The sequence below is a fragment of the Mesoplodon densirostris genome, chromosome 19, assembly GCF_025265405.1.
Source record: "Mesoplodon densirostris isolate mMesDen1 chromosome 19, mMesDen1 primary haplotype, whole genome shotgun sequence".
Classification (NCBI taxonomy): Eukaryota; Metazoa; Chordata; class Mammalia; order Artiodactyla; family Ziphiidae; genus Mesoplodon; species Mesoplodon densirostris.
In genome coordinates, this window is record NC_082679.1 from 8,869,497 (window position 1) to 8,894,600 (window position 25,104).

Consider the following 25,104-nt stretch of genomic DNA (forward strand, 5'->3'; position numbering starts at 1 on the left):
GTGGCAGGAAATGAGGAGGAGGAAAATGGGGGGGTCTGAGAGCTACGTGGAAGGTAAAATGGAACTTGGAGGTGGGCCGGGTTGATGGGAGAGAGTAACACCCTGAGGAGGTCTTCAGGGTCTCTGGCTTTGGGGAAGCATGGGGGATGAACAGGTTTGGAGAAAGGGGTCGGGAGTGTGGCTGTGGGTATGTCACGGTCAGCAAGTGGAGTGTCACAGGCAGGTGGATAGGAATGTGGCCCTCGGAGCGGAGGTCTGTGCTGGAGTCACATGGGAGAAGTCGGCTTATAGACTCAAGTCAAAGGCAAGGTTGAGACCGACCATTGCGTCCTACAGACCGAGGACCTTGGTGGGCGCCTTGTTCAAGGCACCTTGGTGGGCATTCTGAGAGGACATATGGGGGAGCCACAGGCCCTGCCCCCCCAAAGCTCTCCACTTGGGTGGATGGGGCTGAGAGGTATAAGTATACAAGTACATGTGACTTGAGACAAAGGTTTATGTCAGCACACATATTGAGTGTCAACTGTATAAATTGTTTTGAAAAAGAACAAATGCTGAAGCATTTATGGGAGTCACACGAATCCCCATAGCAGGCAAATGGTTGTTGGGTGAGTCAATGTGTAAAAGGGTCTGGGAAGAATTTCTAGAGGAAGACTGGCTTGGAAGGACAGGCGAGGATCTGATGGGCAGAGCTGAGGTTTGGGGGTGTGTGGATAGAAGGAATTCCAGGCAGAGGGAACAGCACAAGCAAAGACTTGGAAGCCGGAAGGAGCCAAGTGCATTCAGAGGATATGATTTTGACAGATGCTGGGGGTCTGACTGGAGGAGTGGGAGAGGGCAGGCTGGGTCCAGAGGAGGGGCCCCTGGCTGGCCCGCGGTAGACCTGAGTGACTGCTGGCTCCTGTCCATGGGCAGCGACTGCCTGGAGGGGCGTGTAGGGCCCGAGCTCCGGTGGGGGAGGGTTGTGATCAATGACTGCGCCTGCCATGGGCACGGGGGAGGGGAGAGGCATCTCGTTTGGTGACTAGTCCCCACTGCTGCTGCAGGTAACGCAAAGCCAGGTCTTCCTTCTGGAGTAACTTCGGGGTACGAAGGCTGAGGACGGGGAGGTCACTGAAGGTGTGCGAGTGTCCATCAGAGTCCAGCTGAGCCAGAATTAGGACCTGGGCCAGAACGGAGGCAGTGGGAACAGAGAGGTCACGGCTGCAGGTGGCATCTGGGAGGTGACCTAGAGAGCCTAGAAGGAAGGAGGGGTGAGGAGGGAACAGGGATAGAGCAGACGGAGTCTGAGTGGCTCAGGTGTCTTTGAGGGGCAGTCAACCTCCATCCCTGGAGCTGCTGTCCTGAGAGGCTGACTCTCCTGGGTCACCCAGGGTAAACCCTGGCATCTGACCCCAGAGCCACTGGCATGGCCTCCGCTCAGAAAACGGGGAGTGACAGGGAAGGACAGGAGCTGCCGTTCGGTGTCTCCTTGGCCTGCTGGGTCCCTGTGGCCACAGGGGTCTCTGGGTGGTGCTTTGCATGATGACCTAAAGTAAACTGCAGGGGTGACTGTAGACGTGGGGGGAAGCAGATCGCTCTGCTAGAGGAGAGGAGAGGAGAGGAGAGGAGAGGAGGTCAGCGCTGGCCCTGCGCAGGCGGGAGCTCCCGGCAGCAGTCCCAGGAATGGAGGCGGAAGGTGCCAACAGCTACCCAAGGGGCCCAGCTCTGCTGGAGAATGCCTGCTCCCAGGGGCGCTGTGGGACCCTCTCCCTCCATGGCCAGAGACCCACCGCGCTCCTCCTGAGGGTCTGAGGATGGAGCCAGCGTCCCCACGGGGCCTGAGGGGGCGGGAGCCTGGCCTGCTGGCCTGCTCGGGGTGGGTGTGCTCAGGGCCCGGGGAGGAGGGGCCACCTTCATCTCTCTCAGGTTTGGTTTTTTACAAGATTGATTTATTAACTATGATACATGTCACATAAGGCCTTTTCCGTTTTTTACACCATTCCCATTGAGACAAGTACAATACTCTGTAGCAAATACATGATTTTAAAAAACAAAACCAAACAAAAACACCTCAGTCAGAGATGCCTCAGCCTTAGTTGATGGCTGACCATGCACTAATCAGGTTGGAGCCTCAAAAAACCCACGTGTTTAAAAAAGAGTTTGGAAATTAAGCAAACATTCCTAATACCAACTAGAGGATGTCCTGGTTAAAGCCCCTAAAATACAAAGAAATAATTGTTATACTTTCTTTACATACAGTTCTTCACGTTTGCTGCAAAACAGAATTTTGGGCACACAGCCAGACTACTAACACATTTCAATACCATTAATGTTTTTTTTTCCCCTCAGGAAACTCAAAATAGTTGTTAATTCAACATATATAAAGGTCATTTAACATGTGAAAATACAAGTACCAGAAAAATAAGCTGGCAGCACTATTCCAAATTTTCAAACAAGTTTTATTCCCATACAATTCAGACTTTTTAAAAATTTTCTTTAAATGTACACAGGGAACATGATTCTTTTTTATGCAAACAATAACTTACGCCCTGTCTCGACTACACTGAAGTGTAACATCACTGCTGTTGGAGCTTGCCAAGGGGGGTGCTGCTGGGCAGGAGCTGCAGGCAGTCGCCTCTGACCCTCGAGGAGTCTGCAGGCGGGCGGCCGGCTGAAAAATGGCTCTCAGAGGAGGAGGTGAGAAGAATCCTTCCCTTCTAAGACAGTGGCGGCAGGCCCAACCCGGGACCTTAGATGAGAGTGGCCCTTCCCCTCATGCCAGGCCTTCTCTGGTGCGATCACCAGCAGTCACGGATGTGACTTAGGCTTCCGGCATACACGACTCAGTCGTCCTTTCACCTAAGCACGAACGAGCGGCTTGAACCTCCCAGCAACTGGAGGGCGGGCAACTCTTCCATCCACTGTCTGCGGAAACCTGTCTCCAGCCAGCTGGGCCCGTTCCCAGGCCCCGCGGCACACCATGCCCATCGCACACGAGGAAGGTGGAGCGAGGGCACTTGTCCGCAGCAACCCACCCAAAGCCCTGGGGCTTCCTTCTCTTGGAAAAGCAGAGGCCTCAGTGGCAGAGCCAACGCTTCCTCCAGCAAACATAGCCCCAGCAGTGCGGTTCTCCTCGCAGGAGAGAATTGGGGAGGGCACAGATGGAGATGACCTTGGATTACAAATGCAGCGGACTGGTTTCCGAGTTTCAGGGCTGAGGCCGGAACACCCGAGGCCTAGGGGATGGCGTGCCTCCAGGTCTCCCCCACCCCCGCCCCCCGGAGAAGCCAAGGTGCAGGGACGAGGGAAGTCGTGCTCCCCCAGCCCCTTCTGGCTGGTGTGCTGCCCCTATGCTGTCACCCTCTGTCCACCCTGGCAAGGACACACACATTCTGCTAGAAGAATTTCACCTGCAGCATGCATTCTGCTTTAAGCAGGAAGACCAAGATGACAGTGGGATGCAGGAAAACCCAGGAAACAGTACTCAGTATTTCACATTCCTCCTCAAAATGTCAAGTGATGGGAAGAACTTGACAGAACGCAGGAATAAATGCGCTGTGATACCCACATGCAACACAACCAATAACTGAGGGCAAATTCACAAGCCACGCCTCCTAACCCTGGACCACTTCCCTCTGCGGAAGCACCAGCGTTGCAGACCAGGAATCACCCTTATACTTACAGTCGAGGGCAGTTCATTCCCAGCTCTGAGTGTCTACACTCTCGTGGATGTAGAAGGAACACTGGACAGAGAGAGAGCTTCCGGGCACACCGCTATTTTGCTGTGAGGCGCAGAACGAGCCCCATACCCCCACTGACATGCTTACCCATTTTGGCAAAGGATAATTAATGCCTGCCACTCCCTCAATTCCTAGAGCTGTGGTGCAGCTCACGCGAGAATGACTTGTCAGAGAACTTTCCAGAGCTTAACACACTAGATGAACGGGAGGTGGGGGGGAAGCATTCCAGTTACGGGTAGCCTGCCCCAACACACTGCCACACTCGCCTTCGTGGGGCCCCTCCAAGTGCCCATTTGGTCCAAATGCTGACCACACCCCCCACCCCCAGAAGCCAAAGCCTAGGGCCCAGCACTGCTACTGGTACCAATGCCAGCTCGGAATGAACGTCCTCCAGCCCGAGAAGCAGAAAATGTTAAGTAAAGAGTTAGCAAAGGAAACAAAGAGGAACCCCTGGAGCTTCCTGTCCAATTGTGGCTTTCGGGGCATGAGCCACCAGCCCGCACCTGCAGTTAAAGCCCTGGCAGGACATTGGGGGCAGGCACGTGAGGGGGTCCCTGCAGCTGCCCAGGGGCACTGTGGGACCGGAGGCTAACCTGTGGAAGCCTGGTCTCTGCTACTCCCACATGGGTAACGATGCAATGCACAGGTGTTCGCCCTTACTGTGCCCTTCCCCATCCAGAAAAATCACCTACCACTTACAGGGCTGTGCAGTCTCAGGGATGGGGGTGGCCTGGGAAGGCGGGACAGCTGGGGGCTTGCCAAGTTCCTGGTGCAGAGCCAAGGCTGCAGCTAGCCCAGTGTGCCAGCACAAGGGGTGGTCGTGTAGACTGGGCAGTGGGAGGGGTCCAGGCCACTTGTGTGTTAGTTCACACATGGGACAGTGGCCCCAGGCCACCCCCACCCCAAACTGGGGCTGACTGGGAGTAGGTGAGCGTGACCGAGAAAAGGCAGAGATTAATGGAGTAATTTCCTCACCTGCCTGGGGCTCAGAGCTGAGGGAGTTGGAGGGCCAGAGAACCACGAGTCTGCCAACCTCAGTCAAAACTAAACAGAAACACTGCCTTCCAGCCAAGCCCCGACCTATAAAGCATGAAGCACAGATCCACCAGAAGAGAAGAAATCCGGCATCCAGCATTTACATAAGACATTCGTGTACCTTGGATTTGCTTTTCGACTTGCATCCCTAAGGAGGCAGTAAAACTTGCAGGGATAATTTCGTTTTCCCAAGCACCTTATTTTGTCAAACAGGAACTAGAAACAGTGAGATATCCAGCTTATCCAGAGGAAGAAGTCAGTGAGCAAAGGGCCTACCCCACCCTCCAACAGCCAACAGGAAGCATTTGGGGCTGGGAGTGGCTGGGATTGTTCCGAGGCACCTTTTACTTTGTCAGGTCACCCGGCTGAGGCAACCCAGGGCAGCCTAGAACACACCACAGGTGCTGCGTCTTAAAGTGCAAAGCGACCCCAGAGGATTATGCAGCGTGTGGGCCTCCACCCCACGCCCAGGGTACCTTAGTGTCAGGCTTCTTCACTGCAGAGGCCATGGCCCAGCCACGGGAATGGGGGGCAGCCAGTATCTGTAGCAGCCTTAGCAGGGTTGCTGTGTTTGGAGGGCGGAGGTGGGAATGAGAAGGGTTCTCAGGGGCCAGTGGAAAGGCCAGGAGGGGAGGGGGAAGGCCACGGGAGGAGGATGGTGTCAGGCAGGCACGATGCCCTCCTCACGACTCTCACGGTCTTTGTACCTTTAGCTCCTCTGGGCTCTGGCAGCCTGGGAGCGTGAAGGATGGCCCTACATGGCACCAACAGACCACCGTACTTCAGAGTTCCCCCCCCCATGGCCCACTTCCCACAAATACCCCTGCTGGCGCAGTATGAAAATGATTCCACTTTAACACCAAACACACTGAACCAAACCCCAAGTGCACCCTGGCACCCTCCAGCTGCCCCACCCCCACCCACAACCTTGTGCGCGCACGCTCACACGCAGCAGCAGCCTTTCTGTAGCACTGTAGTGTGTTCCGAGGCAGACCAGTATCTAGGCTGGTCTCCCGAGCTCTTCCCACCAAGGGCTCAAACCGTCTTATTGGGGTGGTGGGGGGCATCTAGTGACAGGACGTAAGTGGGACCCCAACAGGCTCTCGGGCAACCACCCCTGGGCAGGCACCCCTGCTCTGCTGTCACCAAGACAGGGGTCCGCATCCACCTGCCTGCCTCTCGGCAGAGGTGGGGAGAGAGTTAAATCTCAACGTCTGTAGTTTTCTTCCTTTTCTTTTTAAAAATCATTGAAGGGGGTCTTCCCATTTTTCTTCGTGTTCCTTTGTTTTAAAGTGAACGTATCCCCAAAGCCTGTGAAGCGAGAGGGGGTGCGTGGGGGGTGGAAGCGGCGACACCCTCTCTCGGTCCAGGCACGAAGCTACCCTCCCTTTGTTCTGATCTGTGCTGAGGGCAGATGCCCTCAGCACTGTACCTCGGGGTGGCCGAGCCGTGGCCTCCATGTTCCCAAGGAGGCTGCTCGACAGGCTGCTCGGGCCATGGGGGTGGGGTGCAGATACTTCCCACAGGTGGCAAGTGGCAACAGACGGGAAGTGTACTCTTCAGGGGCCACCGGCCCTGCCCTGGGGCAGCCTGAAGCCCCAAATCTCCTCCTCCCCTGGCCAAAGCCCGTGCTCTGTCCAGTGGGCGGACGCCCTGAGGCTGGTGTGCGCAGACAGGTGGGGGAGGGGGTCCGGGGAGCAGTGAGCGTGTGGAGGGCCACAGGGCCACTGCCTGGCTAGTTCAGTCCTCAGAAGGGTCCAAGTCAAAGGGCAGGGCCCCGGCTGTGGCCTGCAGCCAGCACCAGGTCTGCAGTGCTGGGCTCAGGGCACTGGACGGCCCAGCCTCTGGCGGACTGTTGGCTGGTGGTGCTACCACTGAGATGTCGAGAAGGTGAGAGGAGAGAGGGGACACCCTCCCCACCCCCGCCCCCAGTAGACCCGGTTTTGTTCAAGGCCAAACGCCACCCCGTCAAACAGAGAAGACCGTGTCTCCTTTCGCCCTGGGCCTCAGGGGCTCACAGCGTGTGTTCGGCTTGAAGCTGGGAGGGGAGCAGTGGCTGCATCGGGGACTGGGGGGTGGGCGGAGGAGACTGGGGCGGTGACGGCTGACTTGTGACGGGTGTGGAGGTGAGGAAGGGAACGGTGGAAGCCAGGGCAGAGGGGGAGCTGGGCGTGGCGCCGGGAGGCTCGCTGATGGGCCGGTTGTGGAAGAAGAAGGGGCACTGCTGGATGAAGAGCTCGATGATTGTCTGGTAGGTCCGGGTGGCCGTGAGGGCGTCCATGGTGCTGAAGTCGGGTCTCATCAAGGTGGGCCAGAAGCAGATGGACAGGTTCTCACTGGTCATGAGATTCACCTTGTTGTTGTGGCTGACTCTGTAGGCGACACCAAACTCAAGGTCAGAGCCCCGCAGCAGGCCTGGTCGAGGATCTCGACTGCCTGTGCTCATGGTCGCTGCCGCGCCAGCTGCTCTCCTGGCCCGCCCACCCGCAGCCCGAGAACAGAAAAGGACCCAGCACAGCTCTCCAGGGCCCTGGCCTGCGAGTTGAGGCCCGAGCCCCTCCACGCCCCGTCCTCTGTTCCAGTGCCTCCATGCGGCGCTGAGGCCCAGCTCACGGGAGGCACCCCGCCCCCCCAGCCCCGTGGGTGGGCAGGATGCCTCAGGGACTCTCCCGCAGGCCCCCAAAGCGGGGCAATGCTCTGGCTGTACAGAGAAGAAGCATGTGTATCCCAAGCCAGGGTTCATAAAACGCCACTTTGTCAGGAGAGGAATAGGTCTGGCTGGAAAACAAACCTACTCTGTGTGTGAATAAATGTGGGAACCATGCAGCTAACTGGTTTCCTGACTGTGGCTCCCTGCACTTGCTTGACTGCAGTTCACTCTTTTACACTGCACACCTGTCTCGGCCCAGCGTTCTGTCACGCCAGTCAGGAAACACGAATCCTGGAGAAAGAACTTTGGGTGTGCGGGGGGCCATGCAGGCCTCTCTCAGACAGAACCAGGACAAGAACCCGAGGGGCAGGAGCCAGCACGCCAGCAGGCTGAGGACGGAGCCTTGCTCAGCCGCATTCTACAGCCAACTGGCCCCGACTGGAGGTTTTCAAAGGAGGGAAGACCAAACAGCAAGCCCTGCAACGTACTTGTTCAGGTGAGAGATGACATATTTGAAGACTTCATGGTTTTCCTTCGGGAATCTCTTGAGTACCTCCTTAAGGGCGTGTAACTTTTGCTCCCGGTCATTGATTTCTGAGGAAAGAGAAAACCAAGACAAGGCTGGTGGGCCTGTGGCTCAAAGCAGATCCTGGTCCTGGGCAGTTGGTCAAACTGGTGGGTTGGCGGCCAGGGAAGAGTACACTGTATACTCTACCTTCTCTGAGGGAAGCCCAACCCCATCCTCTCCCTGCAAGCCGGTGCCCAAGGCTGGAACACCTGGCAGTGGCATGGGGCTAGGGGTCAGGCCTACCTCCGTGTCCCAGGCCCCTGCTGAAGGGGAGCGCTGTACGCCTGGGGCTTCCTGGCCCTCCCACCCGAGACTCCACGATCTAGAGAGAATCTACCATAAAGAACACCATTCTTTGCTCATCCGGTTGCCCCTGGAGACAGGCATCCCAATGCAGAAAGCCTGCCTGCTTCCTGACCAGACGGGTGAGCGCTGCCACCCACCCACGCCAACAGACGGTCTAGGGAGGGAGTTTGTCACAAGACCAGGGCTCTGTCCTTTTCCTGGAGTCACAGGGACCCTCCACATATCTCCCTATTGGAGGAGCTGATGGAAACAGTAGGGGAATTCTTATGTAGTTCATCAAAGGGACTACATACCCCCTTCCCCCACTACCGCCCAGAGTTTGCCCATCACAGAATCCTAATGTACTGAGAGAGGGAAAATAAGCTAACCCAAATGAAACGCTTAATCCATGCCAGGCCTGGTTCAGCGAGTCCGCACAATCCTACGAGGCTGGGGCTGTTATCACCCCACTTCAAGGATAAGGAATCTGAGGCCCAGAGAGGTTGTAGAAATCAGCCTCTTGGTGTGGGAACCAAACCCTCTCCAGATGGCTTCAGAGTCTGAGTGAGGACCACTGTGCTCCCTGGGGCCCTGGCTCCCCATTCCTGAGTAGACCTGGCCTGCCTTGTCTGGGAGAGCCGCCCTGGGCTACTGAGACAAAAATGGTCCAGAGACCACTTGGAACCCGTTGGTCGAGAGATCTCTCTGAGCGTGGAAAGATATCCCTGTGGCCACTTGTTGGAAATGAAGGCTGTCTCTCGGACTCCAGGGCTCATACAAATCACAGGAGGATCCCATGAAGAGATGGCAGCTCTCCCACAGCTGATGGCTGTGGGGTGGGCGGACAGGGGGTCATTAAGAAATATGATGGTTCCTAACTGGTCTGGGGACACGGGCTCCTTTAGGATAGATGAAAGCTCTGGACCCTCTCCCACAAATAAACTGTGTACAGCCCTGTCTACGATCCCTGGAGCTTCACAGACTCCCCAAACCCGTGTATTCTTTAGGAAGCCTGTGGCCTCCTAGTTAAGAACTTCTGTAGGAGGTGACGTTCCTAGAGGGTCACCACAGTCTGGGAGCCTCAAGCTAGACTCAAAAGGACAGATGGAACATAAAGGGCTGGTGGGGAGGTGTGGGGAGGTACAGGGAGGAAGGGTTGTGTGGTGATCTAGATCTTGTCTCTGAGACCAACCAGCTGTGTGATCTCGGGGAAGTGACACATCTCAGCGGCTGTCTCCCTGCCCATAAAAGAGGCTCATGACAGTGCCTCCTTTACTTGGCAACACCACACCACGAAATGAAGAGCTCACAGCCAGACACACAACAAGCACCTGGGGGCAAGTCTAAGTTTCAGGGAAGCAGTGGAAGAGGCGGCCGCAAAGATGGCAGGCATGGGGCTACTGAGAGTGTCCGCGGGCAGGCTACTAAGCATGAAACCGCTGAATGTTTTGACTTGAGAGCGTGGCTTGATAAAAACAGGGTTTTGGTAACATTTGTCTGTTAGAAGATGACTACAAACCCCCCACAGGAACTAATTATGTGGTGCCATTATCAGTTTCATTTCTCTGAACCCAAGACTTACTTTAAGGGTTCAACTTCAAGGGCACACTTTCTGTCTGGCCTTGAGTTTCAAAATCCTTTACTGTTACGTTTGAATAAAAAGTTTACTTAAAAGAAGGAAACTGCTCAGGGTGGGGGCAGGAGTGGAGGGATGAACAACTGTCCTGGAAAACACGAGAAACACGTGCATGCTGAGTCTCACTTAAAATAGCTGTGCCCTTCCAGACGGGGCTGGGCACAGGCCTCTTCTAGGCGCCTGCACGACAAGAACACAGCTGTGTACGAACGGCAGCACCTTCACATAAGAGCCCAGCCTCACCCGTCCTCCTGGCTGGATGCAGGAAATGGGGCTGCTAATGGCACTGCCTGCCCGGGACGTCCCCTCTCCTTCCTATCCGCTGAGCAACAAGGACGGCTGCTCCTTCTCTCTCTTCCGGGCGGTGGGCCGGGGGGATTACAGAACCTGCTCGGACAGTGATTCAAGGGCCACCCTCAGGCACGCCAGCCTCTCTCCCCCTCCCGGTGTAGCACACCAGCAAGGTGCCTAACAGGGCCCTGGCCGGCCAAGCTCCCCGGGCTTCGTCTCCCTCTCGCCCTCCCCCGCTAGCTGCTCGGGGCAGGTGCTTGTGGGCGCCGGGCGCATCAGAAGACTGGCAGGAGGAGGGGAGGACGGCGAAGGGAAAAACCGGAAGCCTCCCAGTGCAAAGCCCCATGAAAAACAAGGTCCACCTCGCGCACAGCCTTCTGACCTGACCTGTCCTTCTGCCTTGATTTCCCTCCAGCAAGCAAACCACCAGCAGTGCTGAGGGACCCACTCAAACCGGTAGTCATACCTCTGCCGAGTGCAGGAACGTCGGCGATGGGGCAACTTCACAGTTGCTGTTTGTGCAGCCCTCCCACCACCGGAGGGAAGGTGGGGCTGGTTTATCCCACAGGCTGGCTGAGAAAACCCACTCAAGAGGCAACACCAAGGACACAAGGCTGGTGAGGGGAAGGAGGGGCGGGCACCAAGCTCTGTCTCCAAGTCCGGCGCTCCTGCTCTGGATCACCTGCCTGCCACCAGGCTCAGAGCTCTCACCAGCTTCAATAATCCTCTTTGAGAGGGCTGAGGGGCTCTATAGGGCTTAGGCTTCCTCAGCTAAAAAACCATACTTTTTTTTTTTTTTTTTGCGGTAGGCGGGCCTCTCATTGTTGTGGCCTCTCCCGCCGCGGAGCACAGGCTCCGGACGCGCAGGCTCAGCGGCCATGGCTCACGGGCCCAGCCGCTCCGCGGCATGTGGGATCTTCCCGGACCGGGGCACGAACCCGCGTCCCCCGCATCGGCAGGTGGACCCCCAACCACTGCGCCACCAGGGAAGCCCCAAAATCCATACTTTTAAAACCATGTGTCTGTCAACTGAGACATCAATACAGGTTCAGGAGAGGCATCTGAGGTCAGCTGAATCAAGACGAAGCCTGGGGACTTCCCTGGTGGTCCAGTGAGTAGGGCTCCGTGCTCCCAATACAGGGGGCCTGGGTTCGATCCCTGGTCGGGGAACTAGATCCCGCATGCCGCAACTAAGAAGTCCACCTGCTGCAACTAAGAGATCCTGCACGCCACAACGAAGATCCCGCGTGCTGCAGCACGAAGGCCTGGCACAGCCAAAATAACTAACTAACTAGATAGACTGACAGATAGATAATTAAAAAAAAAAAAAAAAAGACGAAGTCTGGATACAGACCAGGGAACTTGGAACTGAGGTCCCAAGAACTTTGGAGCAAGAGGAGAGGACAGGACTTCCCTGGTGGCTCAGTGGTTAAGAATCCACCTGCCAATGCAGGGAACACGGGTTTGAGCTCTGATCCAGGAAGATCCCACACGCCGCGGAGCAACTAAGCCTGTGTGCCACAACTAGTGAGCCTGCGCTCTAGAGCCTGCGAGACACAACTGCTGAAGACCGTGCGGCTAGAGCCCGGGCTCCCAAACAAGAGAAGCCACTGCTATGAGAAGCACACGCACTGCAATGAAGAGTAGCCCCCGCTCGCTGCAACTAAAGAAAAGCCCACGTGCAGCAACGAAGACCCAACACAGCCAAAAATAAATAAATTAATTAATTAAAAAAAAAAAAAAAAAAAAGAGGAGAGGATAGCCAGAGGCCACTGGGGACCTCAGAGGATAGCTTGCTACACCCCTCATAGTACACAGATAAACCAAGGCCCAAAGGAGTTAAGAATGCTGGTCCAAGGTCACACAAATTGGTGTCAGGGGCCCTAATCAAACACTGCTCTTGCCCTGGCTGTGTCACTCTGCTGCCATCTCTGGCACCCAGGCTGTCAACCAGGCTCCAGGCTTGGATCTGCTACCGCTCAGCTCAGTGCCTAGAGGAAAATCCCTGATGGATTTTGACCACCTTGCACACCTGCACCACCAAAAAAGGAAAACACCAGCTCAGGTCACAATCGCTCAGTGATGCATGCAGGCACACATGGCATGCAATTGCCACCTGTCCTTCTGGTGGGAAATGACTCCAAGGCTGAACTCTCACTCTGTTGGGCCCAGAATGGAAGTTTCAGGGTGTCCTTCTCCTGGAGGTACGACCTTGCAGCAACCTGTCCAATGTCTCCTACCCACCAGATGAAGGCAGGGACTGCACACTTGTCTGTCTGCTGCCATCTGTCCCTGTCCCACACAGGGCCTGGCACATGCTAGGAGATGAGGAACACCCCCGTGCTCTTAAGCAGCTAACTGGACAGACAAGAGGAAGCAGGATCCCAGAATTAGCAACATCACAAGGCAGCATGTGAACAAGCGCCCGGTGAGCAGCAAGACTGGTCTGGTCCGCCTAGTGACCTTGCCAGTCAGTCATTTATTAATCTCTAGCCCTAAGCTGTCTCGTCTGTAGATGGAAAGGGTGAGACAATAAGCTAGCATCCTGAACCATCTGGGGTCATATATCCCTTTGACAATCTTTTTTTTTGGGGGTGGGGTGGGTGGGTGGGCCACACTGTGTGGCTTGTGGAATCTTATTTCCCTGACCAGGGATGGAACCTGGGCCCTTGGCAGTGTGTGTGGAGTCCTAACCACTGGACTGCCAGGGAACTCCCATCCCTTTGACAATCTGATCGAAGACCATGGTCTTCTCCGTAGACTTAAATGCGCACACACACAAGCAGTTTATGGGGGCTAACGAGGCTCTGAGGCCAAAGGTCCTTAGGCTCAGAGCCTCTGGACCAAGATGGAGGCAGCTCTGGGGCCTTTTCTGGCACAAAAGACATAGGACAGGGTGTGTGGGGACTGCTGGACCAGAGGGATTCTGGATAGGTGGGGGGGGGGGGCTTTGGGGGGGGGTCGCAAGAGGGGAAGAAGATGCGGGGCAAGAATAAACTGTTTCTTGAAGGGTGGGGTGAAACGTGAGGACGAGACAGAACGGGGAATTCAAGCCCCCTTTAGCTGCCTCCTGAAATCCTGGTCCTCTCTGAAGCCAAGCTCAGGTGCCATCTCTTCCACGAGGCCTTCTACCTTCCTCTCTCCTTACTGCGTTTCTGCACTTCCAGCTCAGGTTGCTTCACGCTGTCTGGCAGAGAACTTAAAGGAGCACCGGGGAGGGCAGGAACATCTCAGCACCCAAGGCCACGCCCAGCTTGCCACGCCCTAGCAGTACTGCGCCTGCTGCTGTTCATTTCTCAATCTCCCACGTATCACCTTGAACGTGGTAGGAAAATAACTGGTGAATAATCACAAAAATCTCAATTTGTAGGCACAATTTCAGCAATGTTCAATATTGTGAAATTCTGGAGCTTACAAAACAATTTGATAGTGACCTTGATATTTGTTGTGATGCGATCGGAAACCATTTCCAAGCCCTTAACACACACAGACACAACAGCTCTTAGGTATTACATGGAAAGAGCTGGTCAAGTTGACGTTGCCATGGAAACCCAGCCAGGCTGAGAATAGCTACTTTTGGCATGAGAATCTTTGTTCCATCATGTCCCTTAACACTAACTTTGGCACTGCCTGGTTGGTGTTTCTGGCTCAGTTAAGCTCTGACACACACAGCCCCACTCTTCACTCAACTGCTAAGGCCGTGAGAGGTGCCATGTCAGTGAGATACACTTTTCTCTACCAGGTTCAAGACAACGGAGCCCCAGCTGACTAGCTTGGGGCACAGGAAACACACAATGGGAAGAGGAAGCGGAAAATCTCCACCCTTTTCCAGGCTGCAGTAGCAGCAAGCAGCTCCCTTCCTCAACAGGGGCAGGCGGCGGAAGCTGCTGTAGGAAGGCAGCTGATTCCCTATCAATAACACCTTCCTCTCCTGCCCCCTATGACCCTCCCCAAACAAAAAGACGCTATGTCAGCAATTCCCGCAGAAACAATGGGATTCTTTCTGCGGGGTGCCAGGACTCTACAAGCCTCTAGATGGCGCCAAGTGAAGATAAACACTGTCAGGAATCTCTGGGCTTCCAGCAAGCTGGGTACCAGCCCACACCTTCTCTTCCTAACTTCTGCCCAGAGACAAGCTTAGCTTAGATGGAAAGAAAGCTGGCTCTGGATGGAGATTTCCCATGTGTTTCTCATCTGAGCCAGCCTGGAACCTGCTAGAGAAGTGACTGCCGGGAGGACCTCTATCTTTGGATGGTAGGACCAGAGCAGAAGCTGGCACCTGTCTCCACCCCCTAACTCATCTGGAGAAACCCAGACTCCTGTTCTGAGAAGGTAGATGGGAAAGAAGGCCAGGGAACCCTACGACAGTCCCAGAAGCTGCCAGTGCTTCCCCGTGGGCTTGGATAAGATTGGGGATGCGAACAATTTCAATCAGCTAAGATGGTGTGTGTAAAATATGGTGGGGAAGGCGGCACCTAGACTGTGGAAACAAACATCACAGGAAAGGCAGACCACAGAACAGTGACTCTGGGGCTCTGTAGCACTGACAGAAGTCAGGTTCTGACAAGGACACCCCTCCACAGCTGGGCTCCTGTCAGCGCCTCTATCTCCCGAAGCCACTAAGAGTCCATGACCCACATCTTCAAGTCCGGCAAATTTGTGACAGCCCCCCGATTTTTGCCCACACCATCAGCTTTGTGAGTAAATCGTGTTTGCCTAAAACTCCCTCTTTTGAGTTGGGCAGTGGCAAGATAAGACTAATGTGCTGGGGTCCCAGGAACACAGCTCCCTTTCCACTTCCCCACCCCCTTGGTCGCTGGCAAAGACACTCCCTTCTGTAGCTGCACAGCAGCGGCTGCTTCTGGGGTCTTGGCCCACCCCACCAGAGGTACAAAGTAGAAGGCTGCCTTTGGCTAAAGAAGTTCAGAAATGTCACCCCGTGGAAAGCTTGGAGAGGCCAGGCACCCCCCAGAGCACTACATGAAGTCCAGGAAAGGCTGCCCAGTGGGAAGGTTCCCACATGGTGGACAAATGCCTCCGCAGAGAGGCAAGCCAGGGCAGAAACGGCTCTCGGGGCAGGCAGGATGGCGTGCGAGGTGACCATTAAAACCAGAGATGCTAACTTGCTGCAGCCACAAGTGATCATCTGGTCAGGGCCCTCGGAGCTGTCCCCTTCCCTCAAGAGGACGGCTTCCTCAGAGGCGATCTGGCTCTGCACCACACGTTACTTTCCTTCTACGAGAGCTGGGAGAAGAGGGGTGAGCGAGAGGAGGGCAAGGGAAGGCACCTACCACTTAACAGGTCTGTGACATAGCCTTGCCTCCAGACCTCTCCTAATCTCATTTAATAAATACGAGGAGGGATGGTAACAGCGGCAGCTAAGGGGCAGGGAAGGTCACGCTGGCCATGCACACACTGTGGACAAGCAACGGAGCAGAGATTTGCCTCAAGTCCGACATCAAAACCAGGCTCTCAGCTCACGGAGTTCTGGGGCCACCTGCAACTTTCTTGACAGAACCCTCAGAGAAGCACCTCTGGTCAACCAAGGCATGGGCCTAATGTGTCAGCCCCTTCGGTGCCACCTTGCTAGCTCCCTTTCCTTATGTCCTTCACATCTCAGTTCCAAGAGTCAAAGTGTCAGCTCTCTGAGGGCAGGACCCATTCTTAAGGTGCTGCACCCCCCACCTCAGTTTGCCCAACACAGAGTCCGCCTGGGGCGCTGCCAGGAGCCCGCAAGCTACACACGGTCGCCACTACTCACTGTGTGCCTCCACCAGGTCAATCTGCATGTTGTATGGGACCAGGGGGTCCGGCAGTTCTGAGAAAAAGCTCTTCATGGCCCCTGCCACAGTGTTCACTGTAAAGTCCTTCTCTGCCAAATCCAGGTTGTGATCTGAAAGGAAGTTGGGAGAGTGAGGCCAGATCAATCTAAGCTGGGCAGAAGCAAGGAACACTCAGCGCTGGGGATAAGCAGAGAAACGAGGGCCCAGGGATGCTGCCCAGGGCAGGCCTGGAGCCTGGCAGGGACTCAGGATCATCACAGACTGGACAGAAGGTGGCATCCCTGGGTGCTGCTAAAAAACAAGAAAGTGCTGAGATTCACAGACAGAGGCTGACACCCAACCTTCCAAGGTCAGCCTTTGAGTAGAGGAGCTGCACCCCCCATTCTGTGCCATCCAACTCCCCTTGTTTGGCCTGGGTGTGCTGCTACCTTTTCCTTACACCCTCGCACTCAGGGAAAACAGGAGGAGGCTTTCCCAAAAGGCCAGCTCCCTTTGCCTGGAAGGTTACAAAAATGTTACCAATAACCGGGCTGCCATCTCCGTCCCTGCTCCTGTGGTGACCGGGCAACGAGGCTTATTTTCCCCTTGCTGGTCCCTTCCAGCTTATGATACCTTTGACCTCTGTCTCTAATTCTTCTTTACATACTTTATTGCATTTCTGATCGTAACAAATCATCTACTGATAGATATCAGCTGTTTCTAGTTGGGGGTTGTATGTAACCCATGTTACAGATTCTGGCATATAATCAAGTGTATACCCAAGGGTGGCTTTACCCTCACTTTGACCTCATGCTTCCTATCCTGCAAGACTAACGCACATTTTCCTTCTCTCCTGGGTCACCTTTTCCCGCTGCCAGCCAGCAGAGACTGACTGTGGAGTTACACAGCGCTATGGGCCCCTGGGTGCTGGGGTGGGGTGCCTGCTCCCAGCGCACCATGGTTAGCTGCTTGCTCCTGCAGGCCTGCACAGGCTGCCTGGCTTGGTCTCCTGAGGCCCAGTCACATGCTAAGTTGGCCCCTACTTTGATCCCCAGCTTACTTTCCTCTTTGGTCAGTGACATCTGTGAATTTTTACTGCTTTGGCTCATTTGCTTCTGGCATTGGTGGGTGTTCAGTTCTAAGAGTTACAGTTTGGTTGTTGGGTTAGGGTGAAATAGATTTGGCCATCTGGCTCTAGGCCTCCAGACCTGATCTAGCTTAGGAGACCGAAGTCCCTGCCAAGAGCCAGTCTAACTCATGAGAGTTCAGCTTTGGGAGTCTGGGGCCCAAGGCTCAGCTCATCACAAAAGGCTCCCTTGCTTTGTTTCTCTCCTGCAGGGACTCTGTGAGGAGGGTACTCCTGTGGCCCTGGCAAAAGAGGACTGTCATCTCAACCCAACCTTTACATCATGTGCCTGAGATTAACCCCTGCACAGCCCAGTCCAAGGGAAGCAAGGCCCTTTCCTGGTGAGCGAGGTGGTGCCAGAGCGGGCTGGAACAGTGCCTGGATGGTGGGGTGCGGGAGCAGCCCGGCTGAAGCACGTTTGGCGGGGATGACACTTCTGTTTGCTGACAGGGGCCAAAACACTTTCTCCTTCTCAGTCACCCAGCCAGCACCTCTTGGCTTTGGGGCTGCGTGGCAGGAGCACCCCCGAGGGGCTCCACGGGCAGTTCGGCTGTTGCGTCTGCCCTGACTGGCCTCCGGTGCTCGGCTGGGCTGCGGCCTTACCTTGATCAAACTGTCTTTGCAGACTCTCCATCTCTGACTTGTTCCCGCTGACCCGGTAGATGCCTTCAGTGCTCAGTCCTGAGAAGAAACAAGCAGGTGTCTTAGGAGCAGGAAGTGGAGAGCAGAGAATGAGGACTGCACTTGAGGAGAGAAGGGGCGAGTCCATGAGGCACCCACTGGGAGAGAGGAAGGAACAGGGCTGAAGCACTCCTGACTTACCTAGAGGCCTCAACCCACTTTTGCCCATTTTCTTTTTCACTTAAAAATGTAAAAGCATTTGTTTTTTGTAAAAATTAAAATGATACAGAAGCACATCAGACAAAGATATCTTTTGTCCACATTTTGATGTATACTCTGGAATTTTAGTTTTTTTTTAACAAAATGGAGAGAATACTGTTTTAACCCACCCATTTCATTTACAAAGTATGTTGTGAACCTAAATCATTAAATGTTTTTTTACAACATGATTTTAAAGACATCAAAATATACAGTAATTTAAAAACAACCTACTGTTAATCATTTAGGTTTTTCCAAGTTTTCACTGTTAGGAATAACCCACAATTATGTTTTTTGATAGCTAGTTAAGTTTAAAAGATTCTTGGCAGTGTGTATTTCTTATTCTGTGAATTTCCTATTCATGTTCTTGTTCATTTTCCTATAGGAGTGGTTCTTCTCATTTTGTACTTGAATATTAAAGAACTGACTATGTTAATGTTATATATATTTACATTTTTTCCCTTTTGTTATCTGTTTTCTAATTTTGTGTACTGAATTTTTTGGAAGTACATAATTCAAAAATTTTAGGTTTTCAAGACCCATCAATTTCTTTATGATGTCTTCATTTGTTTTTATGGTTAGAGAGGATTTTCCTGTTCCTAGATCAGATATTCTCTATTTCTTCTATTTCTTCCTTCTTGTTCTTTTACAACTTTTTTTTTTACGTTTAACTCTGCGATTCTTTTGGAACGTACTTGGTGTACCGTGTTAGGTAAGGAAAAAAGCAATGCTAAAATTCAATTAAATAATAACATGGGAGGATATAAAGTACCAAGTGAGAGAATGACTCCCTCCACCCTTCACTCCCCACCCCTTGGCACAGGAAGTACTGTGCAGCTTGCAGTGGACTCCAAGCACTGTCTCTCAACTTGGTTCTCCTTCTCTCCAGGAAGGAAAGTCCACTGTTGCGCCCCTAAGACCATGGGTCTAAAGGACAATGACGTCACTGTGAAAACCAAGATGGGATCTCATGGCCAAACCAACCCTGGTTCCCTTCTGAAGATCATGGTTCTGAGCAACTCTGACCAGCTGAAGGGGCACTGAGGAAGCACCCTGGAGCCACTACTGAACACCAGAAGGCAGTGCGGACAGTGGAGAGAGGACTAGGCCCTGAGGTCCATTAGGAGGCTCTTGAGAGCCAAGTGTCTCAACGTCAGTTATCACCGTAATTGATGCCTCTGGAGAGGCACCCATCAGGCGAGATAAAAGCAGTCAGCCTGTTTCTGGAGCCCCAGATTGGTGGCAGGTGAACTGTGAAGAACATAAAAGCAGAAGTCATCAATTCCCTAGCCTAAAAGCTGTTAACTGCACATGGGCCCTTTCACCCCAGAGAAAAGGGGGTTAACAGACCAGCCTCAAGGACACCCTACTGTGCAATGCCTAGCTACAAAGGAGCTGCGCCATCACTGTACTCGGCACAAGAAGTGCAGACACTATCCAAACTTGAGGCCCTGGACACACCCCAGCCCAGTGGTGACCTTTCCCACTGCCCTCCCTTTTGGAGTTAATATTTCCTGCATAGTCACCATGTTGTGCACTGGGCTACATGCTTTTCCACATCCACCACTCATTTATTAGATGAATGATGATGCCATCGAATCTTCAACCCCTTATGGTGGGGCTACTGGATGGAGAGAGAATACAGATAAGAAAAGGGAGATTCAGAAAGGTGAAGTCCTCACCCTAGACTGCATAGCTGGTAAGAGGCAGAGTGGTCTAAGTCCAGGGCCTCTGCTACTCTTCTGCCTCCACACTGTTCCAGAAGATGCCTGACATTCATCCACCATCAGGCTGGGGTCCAGACCACAGTCTCCCCCCGACCGATCCCCTCAAAGAAACAACACATTTGAGTGAAACCCACTGGCGCTCAGTATTCTGGGTAGCCAATTTTGAGATGGTCCATCCCCTCTATTGCTGTCAACCTCCAGAAGTTAGAGGTCAGGGTGGCCCCTGTTCACCATCCCTAGTTAGTAATTTTACAATGGTCTCTTTCCTCAGTGACTTTTCTAAACTATTCTCAGACATATTTAAACTTTCTACCTATTTCACATCTCGGGTAACACGTCACATGCTTACACATGAAATCACCCACGTTTTGACAAGCCCTGGGTATGTGTCAACAGATTCAATCTTCACCCCCTAGGTTTAAAAAAATCACTACACTTTTCTCTTTACCTGAATATCAGCCCTCTCTAATACAAAGAAGACAATGATACAAACAGCAGGAGCTTAAAAAGTCCTCGATGAAGTAGCAATGTCCACAGATCCTGAGCCCCGGTGTGGAGAGGCACTCTCTGAACTGGAGAAGATCCTGACAGCTTCAGGCCATTCATCATCTTCTGGCAACCCTGACCTTCAGCACGGACAAAGGAGCCCTCTGCATTGTCTCCTAATGACCACCTGCCCTGGTATCACAAGGCAGAAAACCAACTGCAAATTAGCTATCGGGAAATTACCAGAGGTGTGGGCCTGCTGAAACCTCACTAGATGGATGATCACAAAAATGGAAGCATTTGAAAGCGCAAGGCCAGCTCCATAGCATCAATTAATCATCAACTTAGTATTTCCTGTAATCTGGACACGTGTTTACATTACAAAATCCCACTTTAAAATAGCAATTCTGCCACTGCTCTACACAACAACATGGCATAATTTAGGAAAGGTATCATCTGCTTGGCCAGTACAATTTTTCACAACTATTAATTAGACATCAATTAAATAAAAACAAAAATCTGGGGCTTCCCTGGTGGCGCAGTGGTTGAAAGTCCGCCTGCCGATGCAGGGGACACGGGTTCGTGCCCCGGTCCGAGAGGATCCCACATGCCGCGGAGCGGCTGGGCCCGTGAGCCACGGCCGCTGAGCCTGCGCTTCCGGAGCCTGTGCTCCGCAACGGGAGAGGCCACAACAGTGAGAGGCCCGCGTACCGCAAAAAAATAAAATAAAAAATAAAAATCTTAGAGCAGACTGCAAACTGCAGGCTGCTCGTGAAACAGAGAGCTAGCAATACAGGTGAGAACTAGGATGCCCGGCAGAGCAAGGGCAGCTTGCCAAGGAGCCCAGGACCAGATCAGGGAAGGGGCTGGGGGCCTGGAGCAGGCCCCTAGGCAGAGACGCTGGATTCCAAGGGGTGTGCATCCTGGGACCCGCAGACCCACACAGCAACACTCAGGGGCTGACTCGGGCTCACACCTGCCAGCAGAAAGCAGTACCCCCTAGCCACAAGATGTGTTCCATGGTTAGAGGTCCCACTGAGAAAGCTTCAATCTTAAACTATGAGGCATCTCTACATACCAGAAGTCTCCAAAGACCCATTACCATAGCAGAATCTCGGCAATAGGTTTTTTTTTTTTTTTTTTTACAGAGCCCTACTGATTTCTTTGGGAATCTTTTAATCTTTGGGAATAGAACAAAAGAAACAAGTTAACATGTGGGAATAGAACAAGAGACAGTTCAGAATAGCCAAGGCTGCTATCTTCAAAAATCTAAACAATTTCTATGTAGAACAGTCTTGTTCCAATGGCTCTAGAGAACAGAGCTATGACTAGAATGGGAATGACAGGAAGGCAAATATTCTCTCAATATATAAAATAATAATAGCTACAGCTGTCACTCATTATAAAGGCCAGAGCTTTTGAACTCCCTTCTCACTGCATAGCCATCTGTCTGGGATGCTGTTTAAAAAGATTAATACCTGGTCTAAGAAGACAGCTAATAACACCAGTAATAAACCATTTATTGAATGCTATGTGTGAGGCACATAATGGTAAGTCCTTACCGTGCATTTTTACATCAGTTCTCACAATAGCTCCTTCAGAGAGATTATTACTAATCTCATTTTAAAGATGGGAATGCCGAGGCTGAGAGGTAAAGTAACGTGCACGAGGTCAGAGAGCTAGTGAATTGCAATCTGAACCCCATCTGCTTCCAGAGCCTGTGTTCTTCTACTACTGCGTTTTAAATCACCAGTTTTCAAACCTGAGCGTGCAGCAGAATCACCTGGAGGGCTGGTTATAATATAGGTTACAGGGCTGCAATTGTAGGGTTTCTGATTCTGTTGGTTGGGAGTGGGCCCCAAAATTCTGCATTTCCAACACATTCCCAGGTGACGCTGATGCGGCTGGTCCAGGAACCATACTGTGAGAACCGCCACCACTCTAGAAGATGGTCCAGGCCTCTAAGGTCCCTCTGACTCTTAAGATCTATGATCCAATAAAACTGGGGGGCAATACATAAGGAAAAATGAATACCAGATACTTCAGGAAAAAAGCATCTCCAAAAAGTATTAAAACTGGTACTTTTTATTTGTTAGCAAGCCTCAACACATTATTTAAACCACGGCCATGTGTGATTTTTCAAAAGGACATTAAAAAAGAGAAAAGCAAAGAGGCCTTATTTTTTCTTTCAATAAATATTTACTGGGCTTCCCTGGTGGCTCAGTGGTTAAGAATCCACCTGCCAATGCAGGGGACATGGGTTCGAGCCCTGGTCTGGGAAGATCCCACATGCTGCAGAGCAACTAAGCCCGTGTGCCACAACTACTGAAGCCCGCGTGCCTAGAGCCCATGCTCCGCAACAAGAGAAGCCACCGCAATGAGAAGCCCGCGCACCGCAACGAAGAGTAGCCCCAGCTCGCTGCAACTAGAGAAAGCCCGTGCGCAGCAACAAAGACCTAACGCAGCCAAAAATAAAAATAAATACAATACAATAAAATAAATAAATTAAAAAAAAATTTACTGAGCACCCAACATGGCAGATAAGATCCTTCACAGAGCTTTCAGCTGTGGTCTTCCTCAAAACTATTTTGGTGACAGAAGGCTAGATGACCCAGCAATGCCAGCCACGAGGCGTTCCCTATGGGCTAAGAACTGGCATATTTTACCCTTGACTTCCCTATCACAGCGGCCGAGAGATGCCTGTGGCACTTGCCACACCAGGGGCCCCAGGAGAATGGACAGGTGACCTGTAGGAGCTTGGAAACCGAGAGGAGAACCACCTTCTGCTCTGGTACATGTCTGATTTTCTGAAACGTCCAAAAAAGTTTTTATTCCTGGATCCCAAGCACCACTTCTCGGCACTGGCATTCTTGGCCTGAAGTCTTTCCGTAGTCTGCCCCGGCCAGGCTTCGCCCCTGCTCGGTCGCACCAGGACTCAGTTCCTCCTAAGTTTCCTTTCTAGCAACAAATCAATACTTCCTCCGAGACAAACTCTGACTTGTTTATTTTTCACTTTCTATATTTAGATATAAAACTCAGCACTTTAGTCCTTTTTTTTTTTTTTTTTTTTTTTTTTTTTTTTTGCTGTACGCGGGCCTCTCACTGCTGTGGCCTCTCCCGTTGCGGAGCACAGACTCCGGACACACAGGCTCCGTGGCCATGGCTCGCGGGCCCAGCCGCTCCGCGGCATGTGGGATCTTCCGGGATAGGGGCACGAACCCGTGTCCCCTGCATCGGCAGGCGGACTCCCAACCACTGCGCCACCAGGGAAGCCCAGCACTTTAGTCCTTAAAAATGTTTTTAATTGGTGCTGCCAGTGCTGTAAAACGCCCCACATCAGACAGGCTTTAACTACTAAACGACTTTTGTCAACTTTTAAGGAACCGCATCTAATAGACCATTCTCCTTTTCTTTCCTGTATCCCAGCGGTAAGTCTCAGGCAGGCTAAGTTTCAAGGCCAGAGGGGTGCTGAGAATTCTGGGAGAGAAGGAAACCCCGTCGAGCATAAAGTCCAAATTGTCTTGAAGGGGGCCGACCTCTCTGGGTCAAATGCCAACAATGTCACTGCAGTCCATCTCCTCCTGAGGGTCACACTGCAGCACCCCCGCCACGACGGAAGGTGAAAGGGCTAGGGTGTGGCTGAGCATTTAGCGTGGAGTCACAAGCCACTTACTGGCTGTAAGATCCTGGGCAATCGCGCTTCCTTTCCTTTTCTGCACAACACAGAACAGTCCCCACCGTACACCCTGGTGGGGTGCACTGAACAAGGTCTTAGCACAGGGCTAAGGGAGCGGCTATTATCCTAATGATCTAAGTGGAAAGCAAGCTGGCAAGTGGAGGAGCACCTGAATTTTGCTGTCAGGGAGATCCGGGTTCGGATCCTGACTCTTTAACTTCTGCACATCTGACTCTACAGTGGATTAACCCCCACCTTCTTAGACTACTGCAAGGAACAAATGAGATAACCTACGTAAAGCCCACAACATAATGCCTTCCCCCTGCCCTTTCTTTACATTTTAACAAGCTTCAACAGCAGCGCCTCCCTGTAGGCATGGCCTGCTCTGAGGGCTCGGCCAAAACAGGCCAGTTGGCAGAAAAATATTAAACACACACACAGGCTTTGACACCAAAGTAACCTCAGTTTTGATCCTGGCTCTGTCTTACAGCTGCTGGGTGACTGAGGACAAATCACTCCACCTCTCAAAGCCTTGGTTCCTCAACAAATACAGGGTTGTTTATTAATGACTATTGAGATGTTGTGAATACTGAGATTACACATATGAAAGCAAGTAATACAAATGGCTGGTACACTGAAATAATAATGATAATAATAAAACAATAATAATAACAGTTAACTCCTGCTGAGGGCTTACTATGTGCCAGGTACTTTCCTAAGCTCTGCACTAGAATTATCATAGTGAATCCACCCAATAATTCCTTGAGGTAAATATTATTATTTTTATTCCCATTTTACAGAGAGTAAATAGAGGCTCAGAGAGGCTAAGCCCAAGGCCACAGAGCTGTGTGTACATGGTGGGGGGAGCAGGCTCTGAACTGGCTCACTCAAGTCTCTGTCTTGGATGACTGTGCACTTATTTTATTTTTTCCACATCTTTATTGGAGTATAATTGCTTTACAATGGTGTGTTCTTTTCTACTGTACAACAAAGTGAATCAGCTATATGCATACATATATCCCCATATCCCCTCCCTCTTGAGCCTCCCTCCCACCTTGACTGTGCATTTAAACATCACGCTACTCCCTCCAATGTTAATTCCCTGTTCCCTTATCCTTTACATATCACATGTAGGCTTTATCCTATAAATGCCAGATTCATTACGGGTTAGAAGGATTTTCCATTCCTCCCTTGTTTACTTATACGCATTCGTCTCTTCATTCACACCCCGCTCAGTGTTCTCATCTGTCAGTTGGATAAG

General features: G+C 52.4%; 1 protein-coding gene across 1 annotated transcript in view; it reads right to left on the reverse strand.

Moving 5' to 3' along the window:
• Positions 1-1,909: 1,909 nt before the first annotated feature.
• The window catches only part of ARHGAP35 (Rho GTPase activating protein 35), a 122,834-nt gene continuing 99,639 nt past the window's right edge, over positions 1,910-25,104 (reverse strand). The window contains exons 4-7 of the mRNA XM_060083250.1: positions 17,679-17,756; positions 15,949-16,080; positions 7,896-8,001; positions 1,910-7,129 (exon numbers count right to left, since the gene is read on the reverse strand). Coding sequence (XP_059939233.1) covers positions 6,772-7,129; positions 7,896-8,001; positions 15,949-16,080; positions 17,679-17,756 — 674 coding nt within the window. The 3' untranslated portion in view covers positions 1,910-6,771. The remainder of the gene's footprint in view (positions 7,130-7,895; positions 8,002-15,948; positions 16,081-17,678; positions 17,757-25,104) is intronic.